At 36.9% G+C, this 17,533-nt stretch overlaps 2 protein-coding genes and 1 pseudogene across 3 annotated transcripts; 2 read left to right on the top strand and 1 right to left on the bottom strand.

Annotated features, from left to right (window-relative positions):
- The first annotated feature begins 4,136 nt into the window (after nucleotides 1-4,136).
- On the top strand, nucleotides 4,137-7,804 carry LOC125204184 (3-oxoacyl-[acyl-carrier-protein] reductase 4-like). The gene is made up of 11 exons (XM_048102756.2): nucleotides 4,137-4,413; nucleotides 4,539-4,681; nucleotides 5,078-5,131; nucleotides 5,682-5,762; nucleotides 5,842-5,887; nucleotides 5,976-6,070; nucleotides 6,158-6,190; nucleotides 6,498-6,632; nucleotides 6,717-6,810; nucleotides 7,279-7,361; nucleotides 7,506-7,804. The coding sequence occupies exons 1-11, from the start codon at nucleotides 4,251-4,253 to the stop codon at nucleotides 7,536-7,538; spliced, it is 960 nt and encodes a 319-aa protein (XP_047958713.2). The 5' UTR covers nucleotides 4,137-4,250; the 3' UTR covers nucleotides 7,539-7,804.
- A 1,871-nt stretch (nucleotides 7,805-9,675) lies between these two features.
- On the top strand, nucleotides 9,676-10,700 carry LOC125204393 (TLC domain-containing protein At5g14285 pseudogene; annotated as a pseudogene). The gene is made up of 2 exons (XR_007173560.2): nucleotides 9,676-10,459; nucleotides 10,550-10,700. The product of XR_007173560.2 is annotated as a TLC domain-containing protein At5g14285 pseudogene (transcript).
- A 413-nt stretch (nucleotides 10,701-11,113) lies between these two features.
- On the bottom strand, nucleotides 11,114-16,298 carry LOC125204391 (Transmembrane amino acid transporter family protein). The gene is made up of 9 exons (XM_048103046.2): nucleotides 15,207-16,298; nucleotides 13,773-14,973; nucleotides 12,997-13,153; nucleotides 12,377-12,760; nucleotides 11,901-12,282; nucleotides 11,721-11,826; nucleotides 11,542-11,633; nucleotides 11,395-11,463; nucleotides 11,114-11,318 (listed from the first exon to the last, which is right to left on the bottom strand). Exons 1-9 carry the CDS (start codon nucleotides 15,882-15,884, stop codon nucleotides 11,220-11,222), a joined length of 3,168 nt encoding a protein of 1,055 aa, XP_047959003.2. The 5' UTR covers nucleotides 15,885-16,298; the 3' UTR covers nucleotides 11,114-11,219.
- Nucleotides 16,299-17,533: the final 1,235 nt, after the last annotated feature.

The following is a 17,533-nucleotide window of genomic DNA, read 5'->3' as shown; positions in this document are numbered from 1 at the left end:
CGTTGCATCTAACAATTTTTGGACCACTCATCCCAAACTCATCGATCTAATTAAACTTTTAATCAGAAACTTTTTATGTACCAGTAATTCATTATTTAAATGTTATTTTGGTTTTATTTTAGACTCCGTATTTTATTAATTTTATTAGCATACAAAATTGTCAAGCTGGTAAATGCAATACTTTAGTTGGAATGCAAGAAATAAACAAACTTCGATAATAACTTCAACTTGAGATCTTCAACATATAGTACTCCATTAATTAGTAACACGTGTATTTTGTTCTAATAAAAAATTAGTATTGCAACAATTGGAAATTTGCTCAGGTAACCAAAACCTATTTTACTTTTTATTTTTTAAGCAATTAACTCGTTGTATTACTACATAATTATCATTAAATATCAATGTCAGGCGGTGACACAAAATGAATGTTAAACTGGAGTTACATGAACCTTTCCTCGATGTGTTTAACTTTCAGTGCTATGTTTACATGTCAGAAATTGGATCATCACCAAAATCAATAAAAAAGTCTTAATGTATCTCAATTTATAGGTCTATAATGGACCACGACCCAACAACCAGGAAGATAAATATAATGATGAAAATGTTGTCTTAACTTTGTCTTCAAATAGGCTAACTATAAAATCATGTTTTTTAATTGGTTGTTGACGGATTAAATTAAGCTTTGGTCATAGTGGATAAACTAGTAGGCTTTCTTATTCTTAGGTTGTTACTTAGCATTTAATTAATCATGGCTTTTGCTAATATCTCGCATTTGCTAGTTGTAATCGGCCATTATTGGCGTCTCCAAACAAAAACAACTGTGATTCGATTGATAAATTAATAAAGTCGACATTTTTGGTTTATTCATTACGTTATTATTAAAACGATGGACTATCATTCTATATTATATTATTAAATTTGTAAAGAGAACATGAACATCCATACATATCGATTTCTATTCAATAGTTTAATTTGACCTAAAAAATATTAAATTTAATATTCACATTTCTCGACTATATATCAATTCATAGGTTTTTAAGCCCGATTCAAAAACATAAAATATATCGTTGGATTGTTTTTGTTAGGTTTAGTTTGATGAATTATAATATTAATTAAAATTAATTATTACTATTATTATTTAATCTCAGGATAAGAATGTGCTTACTATTTATAGGTGATAATTTTATACATTTCCTGTTATTGAAAATGACTCACTTTTCTTTTTGTTTGTCCTAACCAATATGATTCATTACTAAAAATAAAAATATATTTATCTCAACTTTATTCCCTCTTTTACTTTATTATCTCCACTTAACTTATAAAATAAAATAGCAAAAAATCCCGTGCCACCCAAGAAAAGAGTCACCTTCTTTGGAACGGAGGGTTTGAGAAACGGTTCCACTTTTTATTGTAGGTGTACCGCATACATGGGTTAGAGCATCGACAATAGAGCCCAAAAGTCGGTCGCCGCGTGCGGCTGTTTTTGGGGCTATATTGTAAGTGAAAAAATGGTGAAGCATCTGGTGACTCACCTGGTGATCGGCGGGTTCTGCAGTGCTATTGCATGCGCTTCTGTTGAGCGGATATTTTTAATTTTTAATTTTAATACTCCATTACAGAATCTTTATATACCCCTATTCTTCTAGCATTGTAGTCATATTTTAATTTATGTTATTCCCTTCCTTTTTAATAATTTGTAGCCATTTAATCTACCGTGGATTTTAAGAAATATATTCCATATAACAGAAAGTAGGTTGAAAAAGTTAGTGAAAAGTGAGTTCTACTTTTATATTTATATTTTATAATAAAATGTGAGTGAGAATGAGTTGGTGGAATATGATGTCCACTATTAAAAGTAATAATGTGACAAATTTTTTGGGACGAACAAAAATTGAAATAAATGATAAATTTTAAGGAATGAGTACTTGTTTTCTAAAACAAAAAGTAAAATAAAAATATATAAAAATAGTAAGATGTGGCAGGTGAAGAATGAAATGTGGCGAATATTAGGACTGATTTTTGGTCCTCTATTACTAATGTCCTGACTGGGAAAAGGATCCAACTCTTGTTCGCGTATTATTCTGTAGTAGAAAATATAAAGGGTTGTTTCTACAGAATGGATTTGTACATTCTTAAGAGAATTATGACCATGGCAAATTAAGCCTATAACAAAGGATGAAACTAAGCAAAATATGCAATTTAAATATAACTGGGGCTCGTGGCCCAACTAAAAGCGTCACACTTTGGACCCTAAATTAAGCTTCATGTTTTGAAAATTAAAAAATGAAGCTCCTAATTATACCTTCAAGGAAGTGTTATATTGTCAACTCATAACTTAATTGTTAACTACAACTAAATAATAATCATTAGATATTCAAATTAAGGGCTTAGATCATTAATTCCTAAATGTCAATACGATCAATGAAAAACGTCAATAAGGCCATATGATTAATTCCAAAAAATATCAATAGGGGTATTAACGTTAATTAACTACATGTTTAGTTATAACTAACTTTTAAATGAAATCCCAAAACTTTAAATTCATATAACATATATTAAATTAAAGATAATTTCATAAGGATTCCAACGATATCATACATGTATATGTTCAGACGTCAAAATTTTAAAAATATTTCGAAAATTTTTAATTTTTTCGTACAAGCAGAAATGTCAACCTACTATATAAAATATGTCAATATAATACATGTAGAATGTCAATATAAGCAATGAGTTAACATTTTTAAAGCATTGTGTTGACATTCTCAAAGCATTGAGTTGAAATTTTTGGAATACTATATTGACATTTTCATCCAAAATCCTAATTTGAAGTTTTTTTTTTTTTATCTTTTTCAATTTAATTAATAAAAACGAAAATTACACGTGACAAATTGTAGACCACACGTTTTCTAAAATCTTACGACCTTAAATTAGTTGTAGTTAGCAATTAAATGATGAGTTAACAATTGATCACTCAAATGCCGTCATATATTAAATAGCTCACCATATTAGAACATCTCCAATGCTAAATAGGTCAGCAATAGGCCAGCCACTCTCTCTCCCTGCCATGTCAGCAGTACTAAAAATCCACCTGCAACATCAGATTTAGGCCAACCGCAATAAAAATAATTCAAAATATACTACATTTAATCACGATTAAATTACCGAATTAAATTTACGAGACATATACGAGAAAATTCATTAATTTTATTTAAATAAAAAAAGTACATTAACTAAAAATAAAAAAAATTACATAATAAAAAAAAATCTGGGCTTCCACACACGAGCCACCGCCCCACTCTACTCCTCACTAATTTATTAAAAAAATACATTAAAAAATGTTAGTATGCCTTGAATCCGTTATAGTTTGCCGCTAGCCCGACGGTATGACATGTTTCTGTTTTAGGTCTTAATTTTGTATTGGGCTAGTTGTTGTTGTCCATCGCTAGATGTTGCTCTTGTACAGAAATTTAGAGATAGAGAAAATCGCGTTTATATAGTTTTTCAAAAATTAAAAAAAAGAATTAATATTTTTTTTTAAAAGAATTATTTTTTATTTTTTTTAAAAAAATTAAAAATCGTCGCTGGCCGATCGGGCCGCCACAATGGCGGCCAGCGCATCAGCCAGCCACACGCAATCGGCTAGCCTTGGCCGATTTTTTCGCCGAAATTCGGCTAGCCTGCTCCAATGGTTCGGCTAGCCACGTCAATTGGCTAGCCGGTCGCTAGCCTACCATTAGAGATGCTCTTAGTACTATTTGCCTGTGGATTATTCCATTGGGGGCAGGCATGAAGACTATATAGGTCAAGTGAGTCATACCCACTCTTTCTATACCCACTCTTTCTATACTGCAGTTTACCTATTTATGCCTGTTGATAGATTTGATGGCTAATATTAAAAAAAAAAAAGTTGTTTACCAAATACGAAGTCTCTTCATGAAGAAAAGTGAAGTATGTGTTAATATAAAGTTAGATTATTGTATATGAACTTGAGTTTATGCAAATGCCCACCTAAGATATTGAAGATAATTTCTGATGCCCAATTAAAAAAAAAAACAAAGAAAGTAAGAGGTTAACGAGTGAAAAAGAAAAATTCCCAACCACCCAACAAAATGGGAAAATATGAACATAGTAGTCATCGCCCACACCAACAGCGGAAATTCCCACCTTTGCAAATAAAGTTTGTGCTTTTTACTTGAGTGGCGTCTTCTCGTATTCTTCTTCTCCCCCTCCGCTCCGCGATTCTAACCACAATGTCTGCTGCCTCCGCCGCTGGATCCACCGCCCTTTCCCACAATGCTCAACGGATTTCCCACCGCAAACAAATCTCCAATTGTAGCCACCTTTCATTGCCTGTTAAGTTTCCGGCATCCATCGATTTGCAATGCCGATCTCTTCGCGCCGCTTCTCCCTCAGGTACTACCTCCCATTTCGTGCTCAGAATGTTTCGTTTTATTGTTAGCCTCATTTAGCTCTAATAGACGTAAAGGTTTTAATTGGCTACTGCATAATTTCAGTATCTCATTAAATTGCATATGCAGGCATAAAGGCGCAGGTCGCAACTATCGAACAAGCGGCTACTGAAACGCCACACAAGGTAGAAGCTCCTGTTGTTGTTATCACAGGAGCATCCAGAGGAATCGGCAAAGCTGTTGCTTTGGCTCTCGGGAAAGCTGGCTGCAAGGTTTCCTTCTTTACTTCATTGCATCGCTTACCTTTCTGCAATGAGATGGATTGATTATTATACTTCACTTGGCCTTGTGATTGTGTTGTAGCAGAGGAGCAATATAATGAGAGTAGTAATTTACTATTTTATGAAGCTATTTTCTGAGAATTCATGACGTATCTTTTAAGTTTCTTTATTTTTTGTTGGCCCAGCTACTGTTATGCAAGGAACTTCTAGGCTTCCATCCAGCTGGATGAATAAATATTCTCGATTAGTATCTAGTTTAATTTAATATAGTACTGAGTCAGTTAATGGGGAATCCTGTATGTTGCTTTGCTGTATATATGGTAATTGTGATATGTGCTATGTGAGAATTTGGCTTCTCTCTAACTAATTAGGCTATACGTGCTGCAGATTTTAGTTAATTATGCAAGGTCATCAAGTGACGCAGAAGAAGTTTGCAAAGAGGTAACTTACCACTTATACAGATGCATAATATATTTTTCAGAACTACTTGTCATACGACTACCAGATATCGGGGTTGTCACTCCTACCTTATCCTCAAAACTCTCTCAAGATTTGTTAAATAGTAGTACTTCTAATTATTGGTAAAATCTTTATTGAGTTCATTATACGAGTTATTATAACTTTGCATCCAAAATTCTCAATTTCGCCTCAAAGGCCTCTTAAAGATTATGATTGACTGGTAAGTGTATGATGTGGCCGTATTGCCATTTATTTCTTTGAAAAAACACATGTTAAAATCTCAAGTTCATATAGATGATTCGTTGGTAGTTGATTTTCAGTGGACTGCATGCCTGTATCCCCTTCTTCCCAGTCCATCCTTGTGAACTACATGCATGATCTTGGCTACCTGTTGTCTATCAAGAGAAATAAATAATACTCCATGCAATGTGACATTACCACTCACCAGGATTAGGACATTAAGTATGCTGGTTATAGCAAGTACTTGATGCTTTAATGTAAATGATAAAATTATACTTGGTACTTATTGCAGATAGAGGCATCTGGTGGACAGGCTCTTACTTTTGGTGGAGATGTTTCCAAAGAAGCAGATGTGGATTCAATGATAAAATCTGTGAGAAAATTCCCCATTTGTTATTTTCACCTTATGTTGAATGGAGTATATCATTGTCTCAATCATATCTTTCCTGCAGGCAGTTGATGCATGGGGAACTGTAGATATTTTGATCAACAATGCAGGTAGTTGAAGGATCCACTTCTTTGTGGTTGTAAATCCAATTTTTCTGGTTGGTTTCTTTTATAATGTATTAATGTGAACAAATCTCAGGAATTACAAGGGATGGTTTGTTGATGAGAATGAAGACATCTCAATGGAATGAGGTCATCGATCTGAACCTTACCGGAGTTTTCCTATGCACACAGGTCAATTTTCCAGAGCTCCTATTTGCCTGCTGATAGTAATGACCAAACTTACACAAAAATTAATTCTGATGTTTTCATTCTCTTCAGGCAGCTGCCAAGGTTATGATGAGGAAGAAAAAGGTAACTACGATGCTTAGTTTCTTAATGTTTGACTCATGTTCATGAGCTCATTTCTCGTTGTAAATATTCTCTTTGTTTCTGGAAGAGCACACTCTTCTTTGTTTTCTTGTTTCTTTAGTGGTGGTGGTACTAGAACCTGTGAAGTTACATGTGAGGACTCCTTGTTTATATCTTTGTTGCTTTCACAATGTCCTAAATAATTGTGTGACTCTTAAGTTGTAAATCTGTCCTGCAGTTTCTTTTCAATTTTCTTATGCAGTATAATTTCACTCTATAGAGATGAAGGTTTCTTATTTTTAATCTATAGGGAAGGATTATTAATATCTCATCCGTAGTTGGTCTTGTTGGAAATGTTGGACAAGCCAACTACAGTGCTGCAAAAGCCGGGGTAATTGGACTAACAAAAACAGTCGCCAAGGAATATTCTAGCAGAAACATTACTGTGAGTTTGCTGATATGGTTTATCTCTGTGTTATGAAAATTGTATGCATCTGCATTCTGAAATTTGAAAATATTAATGTGACAGGTGAATGCTGTTGCTCCTGGATTCATTGCATCTGATATGACTTCTAAGCTTGGGGCAGAGTTTGAGAAAAAGATATTGGACTCCATCCCATTGGGTCAGTTAATTTCTCTGATCATAATCAGTGTCATACATGTCATTCTCCCTCTCTTTGCTACATAAGAAAGCTGAAAATGCTTTTAGCCATCTGGACCTTGTCTTCCTCTTGTAATCGTGTCCATTTGCATCTGAACTTGTAACTAACTCTGGCCACTTCCATCTATATCTTGGCTGCATTGAACATGTTTATGGGTAACCATGATACCCTTCCTTCTACATTGCCTAGATGATCATTTTTTATGTTTTACTCGATGATGTTAGGATAATTTAGTGAATCTCTTCAACATATGATGACTACTATGATGAAATTCTCAGAGTTAATCTGTACGTAGTACTACTGATACTGCATATTAGTTAGAGGGACATTTATCTTGGCATGCCAATTGCAATTGCTCAAGGTCATATTGATGATCATATCTTGAGCAAATATTTTAGTTTTACTAACTGCTTCCCTATGCAAATTCAGGAAGATATGGGCAACCAGAGGAAGTTGCCGGGTTGGTGGAATTCTTGGCCCTTAGCCCTGCCGCTAGTTATATCACTGGACAGGTTTGCAACCAATCAACCACTTGGCCTTATTGCATTTATAAGGCACACACCTTGTACCCACAAAATCTGTCTTGAGAATGAGTTTCATAGTGCTAAACTCAGAGCCTCCCTTGTTTACCTTGGAGTAATTTTTATGCTGTGCAGGTGTTAACCATTGATGGAGGTATGGTCATGTAAGAAGCTCTTGATATTCACCATTGCTCTAGATTCCCCTCTCCAAATGAGTCGACTCGCCTCTACGCATTTGTATCAAGTGACAAGTTTTGCCTCGGAATATTATGGTGAAGAATTTGGTGTGACCAAGATTTGAGTTTATTGAAAGCAGGTGGTTGTGTTGTAGTACTTCCATTTGAATATGATCTTATGGTTTATTAAAATAAATTGTAACGAAAACAAATTATAGTATTATTATTGAGATTAGTTTTGCCATCCATGGCATTTTATATTATCATTCAAGCTCTTAGGAAAGATCGTGTAATTTATTTAAAGTGTTACGAGAACAAAGTTGTATTGGGTAAGAAAGTCATTACGCTTTACAAGATTTAAGGCGTGAAGATTTGAGAATTCAATTTGTTTTTTTGTTTTTTAGATAACCTAATATAAATAACTACTATAACCTTTTTGATATACCTTAAAAAAACATACTCCTACTAGGTAGCTTCAACCAACAGAAAGTTGATTCCTTCAATTAATATCCAAATTAATTAAAAACGTATATCCAACCACACCTTAAAATATTTCCAAGTCTATCGGTCGACGCCAAAATACGATATTGTTAAGTTTTTAAACTTAGAGTATTGATCTGCTGAGCGATGCTATGTGCGCGCCCTAAGAGCGATTAGTGACGTAGCGGAGTTATAATTAGTTTTCTCTCTTCCTCTCTCCTCTCTCCTCGTTTCTTCTCTCTCCCTCGTCTCTTCTTCTCTCCTCCTCTCCTCTGTCCATTCTCATTTTCAATCTGCCATCAATTTTGTTATGAAATTTTAGAGCCATGTAAAAATTTCTTCACTTGATATACTTTGTTGTCCTTGCAAGATTTTATCATCATCTTCCCTATTCCCCTATTCCTTCCCACAACTTACTTTTTGTATCTGCAAATTTTTTTTTTTGGAACATGGAAAACAATTTCTCAGTCTTTAGTTTAGACAGACAAAGGATTATTATTATAGTGGACGTAATTGCAAAATCTAATTTTTGTGTTGTAGTGAAAGAAAATTTAAAGAAACCCATTTTGATGAAAACATTAAGTGCATAAATTCTGACAGATGCAAAATTAAGTCCACGGGAATTGAAGAAACAATTTGGATACATTAAATAGTTTGAAGTATTGATTCAATGGTGAAAAGCTCCTTGATATGGTTGGAGAATTTGGTGAGAAAGAGAACGAAGGCATGGTGCAAAATTACAGATGGGGATGAGATGATTGAGAAGTCGGTTGAATGAAAAAATTGGGATTGCCGAAATTAATAGGGTTTTGAGAAAAACATTGAGTGCTTAAGCGGAAGCTATTCCGTTTAAAAGAAGGGGAATGAGAAAATTGATGGCAGATAGAAAATGAGGAGGATAGAAGTGGAGACGGGGGAGAGAGGAGAGAGGGAATTTAAGAGGAGGAGAGAAAACTAATTATGACTCCGCCACGTCACTAATCGCTCGGGCACAGCAGATCAATACTCTTTAAACTTAATAAAATAAAATAAAATAAAATCAGCCAAAATAGACCCTTCTTAAATTAATACCACTATCCAATTGCATTGCTCCATTAGATAATACCGATCATTCCAACGTGGAAATATGTTGGTGTTCCACCTAATTAATACTACTAGTCTACTACTATGATAAATCCTTTTAATTCGAGTTGATATTCAACGATGGCTGCCTCCACCACTCTTATCGTTTAACCTCACATTAATTACTACGTTTATTCACGTAAATCTTGAATCCCAATTTCCATTCACACACAAAAGATTGACATGTTGAGTCATCTTTCCTTTTATAGTGAAACTTGTTCCATTTTACAATCCATCTTCCATAGACAGGTTGCCTTACAAGATTAACCCAAAGACTTTTTTCCATTTATATAATAAATTAATAATGAACCAAAAAACTCTCCCAACGCATTAATATTTAATGTTTTGCTTGAAATTAGATAAGTTTTGAAATAAGTATGAGACGGAGAATATTCTCCAAGAAGAAAGTATTTCATTCCCATATGATGTCAATCAATAATATTTAAATAATATTTCATATGATAGAGACACTCACAGATATTTTGGCATGTGTATATCCTAACATTCAATTTCGCATGTGTATATCCTAACATAGTAGGAGTATATTACAAATAAAATAATTATATGTGGAAGAAGAATATATAGACGAGACATGGAGCAGATTTGATAGAATGCGTGAATGGAAGGCGTGGGTGCATTCACAGCGTGGTTCATCACCATATACGCCATCGGATACATGTTCTGCTTCAAAAAGTGGGCCAAAAAACAGAGAGGCGAAGCATCAAGCTGCCTAATCTCCCTGGCACACGGCACCCCAGCACTAATCCTATCAATCCCAATCCCAATTCGCATCCCCAAACACGCCCTTCCAAAACCCAGTCCTCGACCACAGCATTGCCTACTTCATCACCGACCTCATCCTCACCCCCTCCGACGCCCTCTTCATCCTCCACCACCTCGCCACCTCGGGATACTCGCGCTCGCCGAAGTGACTCCGTTTTGTCAGAACGTGTGGAGCCTGGCGAGATGCCGGCGGGGGGAATCGGGTTTTACAGCGTGGTGAGGGGGATTGAGGGGCCGTTGTATGTGTACAGGATTCCGAGGTGGGGTTGGGTTTCTTGGATTGTTGTGATGGCGGTGGGGATTGGGTTGAGCGTTTTGTGGGTTCTGCATCTCTGGCTTCACTTGTACAGCCGCAGCCGTAGAGTCAAACAGGAGGTCAACAAGTTGAATTAGTACTACTCCATAATTAGTAGGACTACATTTTTTTTGTTTTTAACTTCATTTTTTTTTATGAATTGTTGATTGATGCCTTTTCTTTATATGTGAATATTGGGAGTAACAAAATTGGGAGAGGCAAATGACGAAAAAGTAGGCCAACATCCCAACTTGCAAGAATGGTTATGCATATACACATTGCGATTTCAATTTCAATTTCTTCTACTTTTCTTTCTTGTTCAGGGACTTAAATGAAGCTTGGGGACTTTGTTATTTCTACCTACAGACTACAGTAGTACTACTTTTATTTCTTCATTGCTATTTCTCTTTCTTGTTTCAGGGACAAAGAATTCTTGGTTCTTTATTACTAGTACTACATTGCAATATTTTCTAATTTTCTTGTCTTTTAGTATTAGGTAAGAAGCATACTCACATAAAGTTGAAGGGTAAGAACTCGGAAACGATTCTAAATGATATATACACAAGTCGTGGGATAGACAATTATACAATTTGGGTTAATAGTTGTTACACGTCGAACTATTCAGTTTGCAAGATTATATCACGGGATTAATGTTTGGTTCATGTGATTGAATACTACTAATAATTAGTCATGACAACCGAATGACACTTATGTGCACCGAAGTAATATGACACAAGTAAAATATATGTACAACTGGAAATTTTATTTTACCGAGAAATATTATCGTTTTATGTATGTTGAATTTATTGCAATAACTCTAACTCGAAGTATATGGTTAGTAGAATAAGGGTTGGGAATGAAATAAAATAATATAAAATGTGACAAAATTGCAGCAACAACAAATAACACTTGATATATAGCCAAACATTTCGTCAACATCGCTAAACATGAGGAACATATCTTATTGAAATTCAAACGATAAAGGAGACAAATCTATTGGTAGAACTTGTAGGTCTTGGCTGATAGAATGATGTTCCTTAGTCCTCCAATGGGCGCCAATGTCATTAGCATCAAACCCAATATAATAAACACCTGAACAGTCAACATATAATATTTCAGAAACTTTCAATTGTTAGTGTACGGAGTATATTACAAGAAGATGACTTACCCAGTTAATCATCCAGGAGAAACTGAACTTCTTGGGCTTCTTGACAATTAGCCAGATGATGCAAGGAAGCTACAAAAATAAAAACAAATCAAAGATTTCATATACTTATCAGAGATAGATATTGAGACTGAGAGAGAGAGGACTAACAAAGTAAGTAGTTGGAGCCAGAGCAAATCCTCCAAAGAATCCAACCAGTCCACCAAAGAAAGGGAATGTCATACCAATAAACATAGTCAAGGCTGCACAACAAATGAATTCAAAAATGTGTTTTCTTTCACAATAGAAAGGTAAACATAATCTAAGAAGATGTTGATAAATAAGCTGACCAACGTATATGGTACGAGTAGTGAAACGAAGCCAGAAACTAGGCTTCAACTTGATCTCCTTCACCAAATACGTCTCCAACATGTCGAAAACCGGCATTGCATATATCTACCATTCCAACAGTACAAACATCAACAATATAGTTATATAGACACAGAATCTTGAATACACCACAAACTAACCTGGTAGCCTCCGACAACATGTACAAACACAAAGATGTTAGCAGCAGCAATGAGCCATTCTGGCTTGTTGAGCCCAAGCAGGATGTTGTCCTCCACCTCATTCCCAAAAATGTAGTACCCGATGAATGCAACGGGCAAGTAGCAGATGGCGACAACAATATACGCAAACACAACTCCCTTCCACATAGGTTTTTTGGAAGGAGATGGGATCGTTGCTTGGATCTCCAGCACCACGTTGTGCCCAGCATAGGCGAAGGCTATGTCTCCCAACGCGTTGAAGAAGTTGAACACGTTGTCTTTCGTGTTCTTGCCCCTTGGCCCGTAGTCCACATGACCATCACTTCCCTTTGCAAGTGCAGCTGTCCAAGCAATAGTAGAGTAGCTACCCACACCACAAATGGAACAAATTAATCAACACACTAGTTACAACGCACAGAAATCAAGAAAGGTCGAGCTAGGGATAACGTTGAACGTACGTAAGGGACATGACAGCTGCAGCAAGGGAGACAACAGAGATGGAGTTGAAGTTGGGGAGGTGGGAGAGGAAAAAGTGGATAGAGGCAAAGATCAAGATGAAGTAGGTGAGCTTGATCTCCTTGCAGTCGGAGCACAACGACTCGTGTGTCTTCTTCAAGGATTTGCCCCCGGTGACCATGTAGATGATGCACGTGCTGACCTCGACCACCACTTGCTGAGGAACCACGATGTATAGTCCGAGTTTCTCCCCAAATGCGTGCTGGCCTAGCTCGTGGTACCTGTCGAACCTCTTCCCGGGAACCATCTCGTGCATCTCCACCATTTGCCATAGTGTGTAGAGGGTGATGATCCATGATATTATCATCATTGTCACACCAGCTCCCCTGCAGAATCACTCTTCATTTTACTATTTGAATAATCAAGTCAGATCTCTGTTTTACTGTCAAAGTTGTACAAGGAAAACTAAAATTTCATAGATTCCTCAAGACTACATATCTTTTTAATTATTTGATGAGTGAAAAATCAGTTTTGTTTTTTCACCATGACTCTACTACATATTTACATTCAAATTCCAAAGATCTATTTGTATAAAAAGGATTTTTTAGAAATGAAAGTGTACCATCCCATGCTAGACATGGCATATGGAAGACTGAGGACACCAGCTCCAACCATGGCAGTCACATTGTGGAAAGTTGAGTACCACCATTTGGCCGTCCTCGACGACGTGATCGGAAGCCATTCATCGATCGCCCTCTCCTCCTCCGTTCTCTGGTCACCTTCTACTTCTCTGGAAGCCATCCCTCACACTCAACACAAGAATGGCAAATCAAGATTCTTGAGTAGCAAATCCTCTTTTAAAAATGAACAGATAGCTATGCTGTCAAAATTCAATATGTATTAGTACTCCATTAATAATATATGAATACATGGAAAGTTGATTCCAGCCCTTTAAATCTCCCAAGAATTTTGGAAATTATTCACTGTCTTTGATTCTTTTTTAGGTTTGGAAAGTTGAATCAAAACCGTGTCAAATTCACCTCATTACCAAAAATAACCGACAATATATGTAACGCCAAGAATGAAAGGGCATTAATGAGTCTCACAATTTAAGGAAACAATATATTTTTATAGTCATCATTTACCTCAAGGAGAGGAACACAAGGCGTCACAGTGAGCAAATTTCCGATAAACAATTAGGTATAACTGCTATAGATAGATAGCCTCTCAATAATTTACATTGTGTATTATTGATCCATAACCAAGAGTCCCACAAACACAAACTAGACAAACTTTTCTTTCTCCAAAACCAAACCTAGGCAGCTAGTCTATGCTGACTCTGGCTCGGCCGTGGCGAGGTGATGGAGTTGTCCACGGCCAAGCCTTGTGCTCCGAAACAGAAGTAGTTGTTCATCTGCTTCAAGTTGAACGACGGGTGCTTGTGCTTCATTTTAAGGCTGCCCGAGTTGGGGGAGTGAGGTGCATCGCTCCCACTGCGATGATAATGGCTCTTTCCTTTATCAGCTGATAGTGGAGATGACCACGATGACTCAGAGTAGGCACTCGAGGGGGAGCCAGTGTACGACTTTGGCAGCAGCTGCAGCACGCCGTGTGATAACCCTGCAGCAAACTTCTTCTTGGTGGATGGACTTGGAAGAGTACCAGCTGGTAAAGAATATTGTGTTCTCTTGTTGTTTGGGAGGGAAGATTGCTTCGAGAATTGCTGCCTAAGAGAGATAGGACTGTTCTTGCTGCCCGAGCTTAACCTAGGCGATCCAAAGGAACAATCGTCGTCCATGTCAGAAGCATCTCCATCCCTGGCCTTCTTCAGCAGCAGGTTCTTGAAACGCTTGGCAGCACTGTTGATGGTGGCCATCTTGTTGTATTTAGAGGAGGTGGATGCAACACGTTCGATTTCACCAGAGTAGCCAAACTCAGAGCTAGTCAAATCACAGCTCGAGGGGCCAACGTCATCCGTTCCAGTGTGCAGAAGTATCTCAGCATCTGGGATTCTGAAAGAAGTCCCGGGACTACCTCCAATGCCATGCCTCCTCAGATGTGAGACGAGAGCATTTCTTGTCGTTTGATCCTTAGAATTCTCAATCCCTCCGGCTGCAATCAGCCGCCTGATCAGAATCTCAGAAGAGGCTGAATGTGGTCGCTGCTTGAGCAGATCCAAGGGCGTGTTCCCATCTGAGTCGCGTATGTTGAGGTTGATGTAGCGCAGAGACATGAGCAGCTCGACAACTTGGGACTGAAGGTTCTCGATGACTGCCATGTGAAGGGCAGTTCTGCCTTCTTTGTTCTTGACATTGACAACATCTACCATATTAACAAAGCTCCCGGAAACCAGTTGTTTCATGAGCTCCAGCTGTCGGTCCAGCCTTTTGAAGCCGGGGGTGAGGAAGCCCAACACTGCCATGTGAAGAAACGTGTTCCCGCTGTTGTTTGTCAGAGACGCGGTGCTAGGCCTTGCGCGTGTAAGAAGCTCCACCACTGGCAGATGGCCCCTGTAGGCCGCGATATTTAAGGCCGTGTTGCCTCTGTTGTCCACAGACTCGATCATCGCCTCATACGAGGATATTAAATGCCTAACTACCTGCATTGTAGAACCACCAAACACTTACTCTACCTGATAACTTCACAACACACCTCATACTAAACCATCACTTGAAATAAGCATCTATGAATTCAATCCACATTAAACTAAACAACAGCAGCATGTAACAGAAAAGCATAAAATATCTGCCAATCATTAATCATTCAAGTACTAAAACAGACACACTCAACCAATAAAGAGAAACAACAACATGAAAATCTCATCAATCTCACCTCAAGCTGCCCTCTCCCAGCAGCAGTATGCAGAAGCGTGGAGCCTCTAACATCCCTAAAACCAAGAACATCAGCGCCATCTCCCAAAAGCTCCACCAACAACCCCACATTGCCGCCTCTAGCCGCAGCATGAACCAACCTATTCACCATCTCCGCCTTAAAACCGGACGATGGCTCGGCCTGCCCCCTCGCGGAGAGAGAGAAATCAAACAAGAGCATGAAGACCTCCGAATTCCCGCTCCTGGCAGCAGCATAGAACATATCAGTGACGCCATACTCTCTCTCCCCAAACACAAGCAGAGGATCCCTCTGCAGCAACTCTTTCACAAAAGGCATATCTCCAGCTGAGGCAGCCGTGTAGAGCAGCCAGCCTCCATAGCCAGCCCTGATGAGAGAATTGTGGCCGTTTCTTCTTTCACACCCGAGGAGGAGCTTTCGAGCGACTTGGGACCTGCACTTGGCGACGTGGGCGAAGGTGGCGTCGTCGTCCCAGACGGTCTCGAGGCGGCGGATTCTTGGAAGGGATGTTAGTTTGATGAGAAGATTGGTGTCAATGTAAAGAAGCTCTCTGACTAGATCGTAGTGGCCGTTTGCAGCAGCCCAATCTATTGGAGAAGCGAACCACCATTGATCTCCTGTGGTCTCCCATCTCAAGGGGAAGTATGTTGGATGAGTCATTTGATCAAACAATTTGCAGTTGAAGCTCAACCAAGTTTATAGAAATTGATCAGCGGAAACTTCTCAATAAAGGGATGGGAATTCTTGGGATCAACAAAAGAAGAGCAGAAAATCAATCATCAAGAAATTGAAAATTAGTAGTGAAAGACAAGAGAGAGGGTTAATTGTGTGAAGTGATGGGGAGGTGAGGCAGAGGAGAAGAAAGGCCACAAATTTGTTAGTTGGGTTTTAATTTTTCTGTATTTTTGTGGACAGAGAGAAATGGAAAGCATGAAATTCCCTCCCTTTCAATTAATCCCGTGAGTGGCCATAGATGTCGAGGCTTCAGTACACACACACAATTAAGAGGGAGAGAGAGGAGAGAGATTACAACGTTTGTGGTGAGGCTGCTAGGATTTGCAACAGATTCTTCTTTATCGTGTCTCCTCAGTCGTCCTGTAATAATAAGAAAAGGTACAAGTGCTGTAATAATAAGAATCACCGGATTCATCTTGTATTCGTGCACAACATCATACATCAACTGCTGAAGAAAATTACTTTTGCTTAACGTTTTTTATGCCTTTTTTGGCAAGTATGTAGATTTTTTTTCATTATTAGCATTAATTATGGGGAATTGTACTTGAATACAAGTATTTATAATTACTTTTCGAAAATTTCTTACGAAAAGTTCAAAGTAATCAAATGTGGACGATTAAATAAGTAGCCGGGTTATGTGAAAATAGACCACATTTTATTTACAAAAATGCAAGTCAACAAAAATTAGGCAACAATGGGAGTAGAGTAGTATAACATTTTTGGGTGATATGACTCTGCAGATTGTAAACTTTTTGTTATTTTCTATGTTGTAGTATTTGTAATTATCTTTATGTATAGCTGGCTTGGTTTTAGCTTTAGGGAATACAGTGTAAAACAGGCTTTCAAAACTAGAAAATCTTAACTCTAAAAGAGGTCATTTACATTAATAGTCTTTAATTGAATACATGAACTTTAGATTTGTAAATTGTGCATGTTTACCTTTAAAAAAATATTCCCTCCACGGCCCACAGTAATTATGTGCGATCGTATTTTTCACGAAGATTTAAAAGTTATTACCGTTGTTAATATAGCATTTAGCTATCTTATTATGGACTTATTATTTACTTGGAAAATAAGAGAGACATCCGAAAATAGGATTCACATTTCAAAATTTGGGTTCTTTATTAAGTTTTGGATAAGCAAAATGTTTAATTATTTTGACTATATTATTTAATTAGTAATTCACATTTCAATATGGAAAATATTTTAAAAAATTCATATATTAAGACAAAGGATTTCATTCTTACATTGATGATTTATACACGATGATTTGTTTTATAAAATCTAATAAAAATAAAAACAAGCTATGGGAGAATTACATAAAATACAAAGACAAAAACTAGAAATTAAACTATACTCTAAAATAATTAAATGAAAATTTATTTGAAAAATACATAGTGTTATATTAAGTTATAAAAATATTTTACAATTACATATATTAATTTAGTTATGTAGGCAGTAGGGTGTATATACCATAATTAATGTATAATCTGAATCAATGATTTTTTTTCCTAAAATGATAATGATAAAAAAAATCCAAAATTATATAATATGGATATATAAGTCATGAAATT

The sequence above is a fragment of the Salvia hispanica genome, chromosome 6 (assembly GCF_029641045.1).
Source record: "Salvia hispanica isolate PSC_SH4W2 chromosome 6, Shi_PSC_v1, whole genome shotgun sequence".
Taxonomy (NCBI): Eukaryota; Viridiplantae; Streptophyta; class Magnoliopsida; order Lamiales; family Lamiaceae; genus Salvia; species Salvia hispanica.
Note: the sequence above shows the minus strand (reverse complement) of the source record. Positions and strands in the feature narration are given on the sequence as shown.

Excerpts from the sequence above, each read along its gene's own strand:
- LOC125204184 (XM_048102756.2), top strand. The coding sequence starts at position 4,251 with ATGTCTGCTGCCTCCGCCGCTGGATCCACCGCCCTTTCCCACAATGCT. Across the intron at positions 5,763-5,841 it reads TGGATTCAATGATAAAATCT|GCAGTTGATGCATGGGGAAC; the intron begins GTGAGAAAATTC and ends TCTTTCCTGCAG. Across the intron at positions 6,071-6,157 it reads GAGTTTTCCTATGCACACAG|GCAGCTGCCAAGGTTATGAT; the intron begins GTCAATTTTCCA and ends CATTCTCTTCAG.
- LOC125204391 (XM_048103046.2), bottom strand. The coding sequence starts at position 15,884 with ATGACTCATCCAACATACTTCCCCTTGAGATGGGAGACCACAGGAGAT. Across the intron at positions 11,827-11,900 it reads ATGTTGTCGGAGGCTACCAG|ATATATGCAATGCCGGTTTT; the intron begins GTTAGTTTGTGG and ends TTGGAATGGTAG. Across the intron at positions 11,634-11,720 it reads TACTCGTACCATATACGTTG|CCTTGACTATGTTTATTGGT; the intron begins GTCAGCTTATTT and ends TTTGTTGTGCAG.